General features: G+C 32.1%; 1 protein-coding gene across 3 annotated transcripts; it reads right to left on the reverse strand.

Annotated features, from left to right (window-relative positions):
- Positions 1-702: 702 nt before the first annotated feature.
- On the reverse strand, positions 703-7,407 carry LOC148198169 (ARF guanine-nucleotide exchange factor GNOM-like). Of its 3 annotated transcripts, none has more exons than XM_088116694.1 (5): positions 7,203-7,407; positions 6,681-6,808; positions 6,501-6,559; positions 5,348-6,084; positions 703-4,688 (listed from the first exon to the last, which is right to left on the reverse strand). In XM_088116694.1, exons 4-5 carry the CDS (start codon positions 6,071-6,073, stop codon positions 1,017-1,019), a joined length of 4,398 nt encoding a protein of 1,465 aa, XP_087972820.1. In that variant the 5' UTR covers positions 6,074-6,084; positions 6,501-6,559; positions 6,681-6,808; positions 7,203-7,407; the 3' UTR covers positions 703-1,016. The 3 variants fall into 3 exon arrangements, with proteins under 3 accessions (XP_087972820.1, XP_087972818.1, XP_087972819.1); XM_088116692.1 differs by having other exon boundaries at positions 5,348-6,151; XM_088116693.1 differs by having other exon boundaries at positions 5,348-6,235.
- Positions 7,408-11,064: the final 3,657 nt, after the last annotated feature.

The following is an 11,064-nucleotide window of genomic DNA, read 5'->3' on the forward strand; positions in this document are numbered from 1 at the left end:
ATATATATATATATATATATATATATATATATATATATATACTGACAGAATATATAACTTTAACAACACAAATTTAATAAATCATCATTTAATTTAATAAAAAAACATGAATGTAAAATATTATTTCAATTATAATATACCAAATTTTAAGTGAACATTCAAAAGTTTGCAATCTTATATTTTTAGTTCACTTATATTTCTATATATATATATATATATATATATATATATATATATATATATATATATATATATATATATATATATATATTAATTGATAAAGGACTATTCACAAGAAACTAATGTACTTGATTTATTTAATGCAAACTTTAACCCATCAATTAAATTGATGAAATTCAATCTCCACAAACAATTATTAAATGGGGTAAAAACCCGTGTTTCTTGGTTCTACAAAAACAACACAATTTTCAAAGTGATATCAGTGGTTGAAATTGAGTGTGGCACGAAAAAGGGAATACATTGATCAACAGCAAATTAATTTTGCTTAAACCAAAAACGATTTGACCCTCTGTAGAAACAGAGCCAAAGTCTATATAACAACACTTGTTCCCAAGTACATTTAATAATCTTAACATGTGTGTGTATATTTATGATCATCTAAAAAATGTTGTTTACATCGCTAACATACAGGGTAAATACATGTCCCAGTCAATACAAAAAGAGATAATTTGGAGTTCTGTACAACCTAGAAAGAAATACTGATGCTTTATAATTTCAGTGTATCTATGCAGTATAACATATCTCCAACCAAAAGTCCCTGTGGCAATTATGAGAAAGAGAGAATACCAAATAACAGGCAACTTCACTTCATGCTTAGCATGACCAACCTGATCCAACCACATTAATAATGTCATCTACTGCATAATTAGCTATAACGCCCGCACAACCTCAAGATACAAAAATGAAAACTGATCAAGGTTAGACTAAGATTGTGGGGGGTGTTCATTGGGACACAGAAAAACCAATTCAAGTTGCTTAGACACTGTCAGCTAGAACTAACTGATCTCAACTCCATCGTTGCCCTCTTTTTCATTTGAAGGATCGGACATGTTTGCATCAGATCCCAAACTTTCAACTGCTTTAACCTGTCTGTGCTGTAGCTGCTCCGGATCTTGCTCAGGAAACACCTCAGATTGCAATGAGGGAGCAATATTCTTCATATGTAGCCATGTCAGTTCCCACAAACTATTTTCTCCCGAACCATTATTAATCTGCACTAGTATGTCTCCAGATTTCATAACAAGCAAAGTGTACTTCAGAAGCTCAGGCACAAGCTCTTGAAGCTCCTCACTTCTTCTTCCTTCAATTTTCATCTTCACACATTTTTCCATACAGCTTAGAACACCCTCCCATAGTTTGCAGAAGGACGCCAATTGTGATAGTTCTAGGAGTAACTGGAGGAAAACTTCAAACACAAGCTTTAAGGCAATAACAAGTGTTCCTTCTATGTTTGGGTAGACCTTTTGAGAATGCGACTGCGCAATTTCAAGCAGGTCTTCGAGCACAGTAAAGATAACTTGATCAAAACATGTCAACCACAAATCACGTGGGAGGTGAGTCCCAACAGTTCCTTTCAAGCACTTCTGTAAACATAACAATGCATGGTTTCTAACCTCCTCTCTCTGGTCCAAAGATACTTTGCTCAGTCCCTGCACTAGCGTAAACCACATCTCCCCAATATCCTGCAACATCTTTTCCACTTCCTGTTGTTTCGCAGTTTTTTTAGCATTACTCGACCATTTTTCTAAGGAATTGACAGAACTTGCCATAAGATCTAGTGCAATTATAGACCGATCTACCTGTCCCACACGAGACTCGGCAAACTGTCTCGCAGCATCTACACAGAGAATGTAATTAGCAGGGTGCAAGTGAGCACCATCAGACATAATGAACAGCAGCGCATCAAATCCAGCCTCAGATGATTCCAGGTGTCTAGAAGTGATTGAGAGCAGAGCTGTAATAGTCCGCCATCCAGACTGAGATCTAATACGAGAAGCATTTGCCTTCACAAGGCAACCGACTTCCCGTGTAATCTGCTCATAGTATGCATCTGCAACTAGTGCGTCAAGCTTCAAAACAAGTTGCAGGGACCTCAAAAGTTCATCGGTAATGTTCTCTTTGTAGGGAAGTAAGCGGTGGCAAATTCTAAGAAGTCCAAAAATAGCCTTTTCAACCAGGGCACAGGGTATCACAGTTGACTGAATAATATTGGATATGTGTTCATAAACACCCTTCCAAAGAAGTACAACTCTGTCCCTGTTATTCAGAGTAATTGCCACCAATAACTCCAGGCAGAAAACTGAAGACTCTTCATCCTCACGTATTCTGTTTCCTTTCAGATGTTGAGCTCCAGCATTGATGAGTGCTCTTTCAAGATTCAATAGAGATTCAGCTTGCAGAAATTTACTCTCAGTGAATATGCTATCAATGTGACACTTCTGAATTGCTTGTGTAGCTAGCTGATGAGCAGCCAGCTGTTCTTTTGTCGGTATTGATTGTATCTCTTCAGAACCAAGTGATAAGAGTTGACTAAACCTACTAATTAATCCTGAGGATCTCTTTGGAGCAATATATTGAAGATTAGATGACACTATAGAATATGAGTTAGATTTTCCATGTCCAATTTCCGTAGTTACCTGAGACTCGTCAGCTGCATCACTGGCCAAGCGAGGAGGAAGGAGGCCTAACTTGTAAAATATTAAAATACAATCAAGAATACTCCTCCACCCTGTGCGGATGTAATCACCATACCTATTTGCAATAGTGAAAACTGTCTCAGTTGCAATTCTTACTTTTGTGTCATCTCCCAAGGCCAGGACAGAATCCTCAACTGACAATGGATCCAAAATGGTAATGAACTTACAGATGCACACAACCAGATCATCAAGTACGTTTTCAAGACGATAGTGGGCTGATATCTTAGCAGCAACTAAGAATCCATCCATACATCTTTGATATACCTCTTTATTTTCCGCATTATCAAAAGCCACAGAAATGGCAACAATTGTTGGGCCTGACAACAACACAAACATATCATAATCTAAGTATGCTCGGGAATCCGAGACAATGTATGGAGAAGTTTTATTTGCCTCGTGCATCAGAGAAATCCACCGACTTGGGGTCATTTCAGGAAATCCAAAGCCTGGTTCAAGAGTGGTACGAATTTCACTCTTACAAATTGAATGGTAAATCTCTGACAGAAATTCTCGAGGCAGATCATTGCCACCATTTATATGCCTATTATTTCGGATAAAATCCTCTTCTGTCATCTTCTTTTTGACCTGCACATTATGATGATCAGTATTAAGCAATATAATTGAGTATGATAACACGAGAGCAGCATCCTTGTTAGCTAGGATATCTGGTGATTGTTCATAATATCTCTCAGAGAAAGCTTCAAGCACCCTGTGTATCTTCTGTGATTCTCCAGGAAGCCTAAAAGTCTCCAAAAATACACGTAGGGCTGTGTCTAAGGTCATATCATGGAAATCAAATGTCTTAGCAAATTCATGAAGAACCTGAATGTAGAATTCATCATGATCTCCAAGGAAATCACCAATGGAATTCTTATCCAACCCAGCTGTGTATCTTAAAAAGCAAGCAACACTTTGGGAATCAGGTTTGTTAGGCAAAAGATGTGCTCCTTGGAGAAACTCAAGACCTTTCTTAATATCCCGATTGAAGTGATCAGCTCCAATCATTAATTTTCTCTTAATGTACTTTCTTTGGCAGACAAAAGGAACCCAATCATTTGGGTCATCAAAACTGTCACACTTTTCCATCCAGAATGGTGTATACTCCTCAAAATTCACAGGAGATTGTTTTGAACTTAAAGATTCACTACCTATTCTTTCGGAAATTCCCTGCATTACAGCAATAAGACCATCTAAGGAAAGAATGTGCATGGAAGATAATGGATTGTTCACAGGAAATGCACTTTTGGACAACAAATCAACAATATCTTCAAAGATATCACTGCAACTTATGTCACAGTCAAAGTTGGCGTACATCTCCACCATGAATGTTTTTTGCCTGCAAAAATCAACGAGTGCTTCCATCACAACCTCTTGTTGCTGATATGAGGCACCATATTTGCTTTGTGCAAGCCTCAAAATTATGCAAGAAAAAAATGCTTCTAGCTGTAACTTGAGTTCTTGGCGAAGATGGTGATACAAATTGAGAACAATGCTACACACCATCGAAAGTACAAGAGGGCTCATTGATAAACCAAATTGCATAAGATTGAAGAATAATTCATCCTGGATTAAACACAGCAGTCTTGGGTGATGGCAGAAGGATGGCCCTCCCAACTCTATGGCCGAATTAATCAAAGTTAACGAAAAAAGAGGCACATCTTCATCAAATGTCATTGTGTTTGATCTAGGATTCACTCCCATATGCTCAGTGACATTCAGCAAACAACACAAGAAGTGAAATGTTTCCACTATACAAGGAACCCCATGAGTCATGAGCAGTAATTCGTGTGGATCAGTTTCATTTCCACTGCTAGCAATAGCTGTGTTTTCATCCACTGCGTTTGCTGCCACAACAGGTGCAGCGCCGGAAGCAGTAATTGTAGATAATGGTTGAGCATCACGTGCAGAATTAAGCCTCTCATTTTCCAATTTTCTGCTTGCCAGAGCATGGTCATTATTTAGTCCATTGGTCTGCAAAAACACTATATGTATATCATTACTTAATTTCAAGTTTATGCATGTCCTATGTCTAAAAATTCAGGTTGTTTATGGCAGCAGGACAATTGAATTGAGAATATATAGATTTGACTATATAATATTGGCATTCGAAAGTTTAACAATATACTAGACAACTATCTACCCCTAACTAGAAATAAAATATATGCATCAAGCAAAGATACTTTGCTTCTTCCTTGACCCCCACCCCACCCCACCCCACCCCACCCCGCTGCGCCCCCACCCCGCTGCGCCCCCACCAGATTTTACTTTATTAACATACGTTATTGCAAGCATTTTTCCTTCTTTCCCGATAAGTTTCGGACAATCTACCTAAAAGATTTCATAGTCATTTGCTTGGCCTTCTTTAATCCCTATTAATGGAAATTAAAAATTTTACATAAATACTATGCAATAACATAAGAATAAGTTAAGGATATTTTCTTTTTTAACAATTTCATATTTGTAGCTGGGAAAAACTTATAATAGCAAAGCACATTTTTTTGAGAAAATAAGAAATTTTATCCTGCCCAGAATAGAATTTTCCTTTCAATTTTTTTTATAACTGGCAAAATAATCGCATCAAGAAGTGTGAAATGCAACCAAAAAGGTCAAAGGAAACACAAATCTTATACCACTTGCTTTAAGGTAGCGCTCCCATTTATGAATCCACACTTTGTGTTGTCAATGTTCTGAAGGTGAGAAAATATAGACCTAACCAGTTCATGCATTGTGTACCGTGCTATTCGTTGGAACAGCTCACCTTTGGTTCCTGCTTGATGAACTATTCGGAAACAAGTGTTCACTATGGTGCAAACGTGTTGGTTACTCAGCATTACAGATGCTTTACCTTTAACACAAGCTAGAAGAACTTGCAAAATCTTCATTAATACCACTTCTTCTGATCCAGGGTCAGTCACTTCAAATCTGCAACTAGTGACGGAATCAACCACCAGGTGCATGGTATCCCCAACCTTGACAGTGTGCTTATCAATCACATCTAGAGTTAAGATTTTGTAAACAGATGACAAAGCAACACCAGTAATAGGCGCACTAGTTTCATCTGATCGTATCACATCCAGAAAAGGCTGGAGATACAAGGCAGGGTTGATGGCACGCCATTGATTCTTCCATGAGAAAATTTGTCTCCTCAACGTCTTTAATGACTGAACAAGGTAGTGCTCTGATTGATCATCATCTGAAATGTAATGAATTCCCCATCTAACATTTCTTCGCATAACTGCCAACACAGCACTAATCTCTGCATTTATCATGCATGCTATAGCAGTTTTGTTTGGATATCCAGCCTCACATAGCTCATATTGATCCTCTACCGCATTAAAATCAGTTTGCATTTGCATCTTTTGGTGTCCTATTTTTACAAAAGCATCAGGTTCTCATCTATTAAAAGATTGCTGAGAATGAGAAGAACAAAGGCCCTAACAAAGACAATGGAGAAAGAGACAATCAATAGAGTGAGAAGGACTCCCACGTGTTACTGACTCCAATCAAGCATCAATATTCTGTAACACAAATAAACCAAATCCAAAACAGATGCAAATTAAATGCATATGAAACTCAACACAAGTACCCAGTAAAACTCTGGAGAGATTTGTCAAGGAAGAAAGGAAGAGCAATGCACGGTGAAAATATTATACCATACAAACAATAAACACACATACAAAAAGATTTAGGAAGAGACCTTACTTCAGAGTAATGGGGACGTATAAAATATTTTCAAAGTTATACATATACAATAAAGAACTTGTTCCAAAGAAAATGACTCACTGAATTCAAAGCAAACTAAACAACGTTTTCAAGCCTTTCAGCAGCACAAAATGTTTGGCCTGCAACACAGATCAGTAGCAGATTAACATTATATTTCAATTGAAAAATTATAATCAACAGTAACCTTCTCCATCACCAAAAAAAATCCAGCAATTTGGTTACTGTGTTTTTCATGCTTACAAATAAATAAGTAAATAAGTTGCACAGCCACACTCCTCGTTGAATCAGGTAGATTAGACATTGAGGAACGTATATTTGGTTCCTCTCACTCAAAATCGAATATTTCATTCGTGAGGTGGTTTCTCTCTCTGAAAAAACACAGTGCATAGAAATATCATATTAGTGGCGCAAAAGATACACATTCAAATAAAGAAAGATAATTGCAAGAAAACAGTGAAGTAGTTGAGGATGGAGATCAATCCAAATGGAACCGCAATCCAACTTTAAACCCATAATACGAAGTTGATAAAACATTAGATCTACCATGAAATCTGACCCTTCTCATTGAACTCGTTCCATAGACATTTTGATTGGCATGGTAACAATGATCAAATCAATGACACAACCCCATTTTGAATTAAACGAAATTCTACAGACCGGTCCTCCTTAAATCTACCTTAAAGTTTAAATTCATACAATGGCACCCCAAAGAAATGCTGAGAATTAAAATGGAAGAAAAAGAAGAAAAAAATGAAAACTTACAGGGTAGCGTGTAAAGGGCATGAATCAAAGCTAATGGGGTTCCATTGTTTGTAGCGTATAATTGGAAATCAAGGATTGTGTTTTGTGTCACACTTCCTTTCTAGGAGACCCCCTCGTTGCTGTTGTCGTTGTCGGAGCCTTGGCTATTTCTTTCTCCTAAAAGAATAAAAACTCTGTTTGAATTTTGTGTGTATTCTTTTACTAACCACAAATTACTGCAACAATCTTTCTATTTTGACATTCCTTTCTGACTACCATGTTTCATTGCATGCTTCATACGTCATCACAGGGTGAGACTCAGCAATTAAATCTGAATATAAATTATAAATTACAGTGAGATTATTAAATAAATAATTAGATTCATAAACCTCCGTGTTTTATTTTAATCTAATGCGAAAAAACGTCACTGTTACTGATATTTCTTTTAAAACAATTTTTAACTTAGTGGAATTATAACAACCATGTTTGGAAATAATTTCGTAACACGATTTATCATTCTCAATGGCCCAAAAGTATGAAAATAATAAATATCTGTTTCCACGAGTACGTGAGAAATGATGTGTTAGTTCTATAATTGATTTCAAACACTTTAAATCTATTTTGAAAAAGTATCACAATAGGGATAAAGTGTGTATATACTTTCATTAATAATAATAATAATAATATATATTATAATTTTTTAAACAATGAAATAATATTATATATATATATATATATATATATATATATATATATATATATATATATATGTTCTACTTGATTGTTTCAAAATTAAAAAATATTTTTAAAAATTATAATAACTTTTTTTTCTTCAAACAGACGGCAAGAGAATTTATTCCTTCTTAAATTAGCACATCATATATTTGTGTATATAATTTGGATAAAGTTTTATATTCTGTTAATAAGTGTCGAAGTATTTGTTTCATCCTATTCCATTATAATCTTTATAATATAGTGATATGTCTCATCAATGAAAAGAATTACAATGTAAAATAATTCAAACATTTAAAAATCGTCTCTATCAAATAAAGTCATAATAAGACATCTTATTAATTAAAGCCTAAACTCAAACCTTAAGCAAGTATTTTAAGTTTTTTTTACCTCTTTGTTAATTCCATAAAATATGATTTTTTTTCTTTCGAAAATTAACTTTAACAAAAGTCTCTATAACTTAAATTCATTGTAAAATATACTTCGTTAACCAAATTATGTTGTATATATACATTCTATGTTAATATTTTTTACCATATATAATATTTCATTATCATATACCAACTTATAACTTAATCATGTTTAACTGAATTTATAACTTTTTTATATAAGAGTTTACAACATAGTCAACTTTCCTTATCTTAAATTATTATAAAGTTAATACTTAAAAAGCTATTCAAATAACTTTTCTATTTACTTAAATATTATAATTCTAGTTATCAATCACTCAATATTAAATCAAATAAGAAAGTTAGAAATATACAATGAAATATTCATGTTCGGACAAAACTAAAGTGAATTAGTTTATTTGATAGTTTGGATCAAAAGATTCTACATCAAGTTGTTAATTTTAGAGATTAACTAAATACTAAAAAGTAACCTAGAACTTACAATTACATATAATCAATTTAAAGTTAGAAAACACATCATTTGACACATAAAGGATGACCATTTCTTTTGACACAAAAAGATGAACAACTTTCTCAAGAACAACAACACTAAATCACAAAGCACACTTAGTAAAAATTCTCACTCTACCCACACTATATTTTTCAAAATCTTTTTTCACAAACACAAGGAGTTTCTTTAAACCTTTCTGACTGAAAAGTTCTTTTAGAATTTAGGTTTAGATAAACTATATATAAACCCATAACCCTTAATCTGAAAAGTTTAAAGAACTAAAGAGTCTATAACTATTATTAATAATCGATTATTACAAGTGACAATCGATTATTCCATAAACTAATTCAAAATTTATTTTCTCTGTGTGATAATCGATGATTAAAAGTAGTAATCGATTTCCATATAGTTTTTATGAAAAATAAAACATTTTTAAGTACTTGAGTTTTTGTTTATTGATTATTGATCTACTAATTTAAATAAAGTACACAAATTACAAGATTTCAACAATTAAACTGTCTAGTCTCCAATATATGTCATGAATCAAAACGTTATCTAAATCTTCAATATTTTCCATAAATAGTAATCACTATCAAAATTTAAAGGAAGATGTTTATTTTCTATTGTTTTCTAATAAAAAAACACAATTCAACAAGTATTAAAATATCATATGCATGTTCATTAAATAAAGAGGTGAAAAGTTAAGAATACAGAGGAAAAATCTTAACAAAAAGAACAAATTTTTGAAGTTTATGTTTACTTATAATTACCAAGATGTATTGTATGAAAAAAAAAGTGGCAAGAAATAATTAAAATAATAAACTTGTCTAATACAATGTTATAAAAATCAGTTTAATAAAATAAAGTTTAATTTGCTTAAATATTATAATTTAGAACAAAAAATCTAATAACAAATTATATGATGTATCCAAATTTTTATATGGATAAAACCATTAGATTTTAATACTACAATAAATTAATAAGTTTAAATATAACTCAATTTTAAAATTTATTAAAATTAAATTTGTTATCATATATATTTTAATTTAATTTAATATTTAGTTGATGCAAAATCTATCATAAAATAATACATAATTTAAGAATGAAAAGAGATTAATTTCTTTACTTAGAGAACCTTTCACATTATTATTTATTTAAAATCTAATAATTTTTTCTATAACGTGAGAATCTAGTACACATAAACTAAAGCATTATTAATATTCATATACTGTCAATAGTTATCTTGTAAAAGAATATACAATTACTAGTGCAATTCCATATATACTTTAAATATAATTAAACAAATTAAAATATAAATATAAATTACATCCAATTACCGTTTTTAAATCAATTCACACAACCATATTGTTAAATAGCAATTTCTTACGTCTAATTATTTTCATTTAGAGCAGTTTGATTGGTATGCATACTCTCAATTTTAAAATTCATGGAAGCAGTATGATCAAAGACGAACAATTTAAATTTTTATACATATTAGAAAAATATTATTAAGTTAATTTCTTGAGTTAAAAAATCACATTCAAATCAATACATATTTTTTAATATTTTTAATCATGATTTGTGTTAAAATTATTAACATCCATTTTAAAGAGACAAATTGAATGAATTATTTATTTATTTAAAAAAAACACACATATATACAATTCATAATTTTTCTTCTTCTTCAATTTCATAAATATTTAATCCATTTAAAATATTAATATTTTGTACAACATGATAAATAATTTCCACGTAAATATTTTGTTGCCTAACAGTTGAGTTAATAATAACTAATAGTTGAATACAACTGGTACAAGTCCACGTGCAACTTGTCGAGTGACCAATTTGACCACATATCATTTATAATTTTCAATTTCGACTTTATATAATTTGTGACTAAAGTTTTAAAATTAAGATTTTTGTGTTTACTTATTAAAAGATAATGTGCATCATGCATGTATATGGAAGTTTTAAACAAGATTTCAATTATACTTTTGTTCATAAATTTTTATTTTTACTAAAATTTAATATGCATCATGTATGTATATGGAAGTTCCCACAATGTGCAATATGCATGCACAGTTTACATAGTTGTTTTAGGGAAGGATGAATTTTTTTGTTTTTTTCCATATTTAACAAATAAAGTTATTAAAATGATAAAGGGTTAAGTATAATGAATTTAATTTCACAATTTCCCTGAAAAGTTGTTGGCTATGATTATTTGGGGAATGGAAATTTGGAACAGTCTAAA

This window comes from Vigna umbellata, chromosome 5 (genome assembly GCF_029865625.1).
Source record: "Vigna umbellata cultivar VRB3 chromosome 5, Vumbellata_1.0, whole genome shotgun sequence".
In the NCBI taxonomy this organism is placed as follows: Eukaryota; Viridiplantae; Streptophyta; class Magnoliopsida; order Fabales; family Fabaceae; genus Vigna; species Vigna umbellata.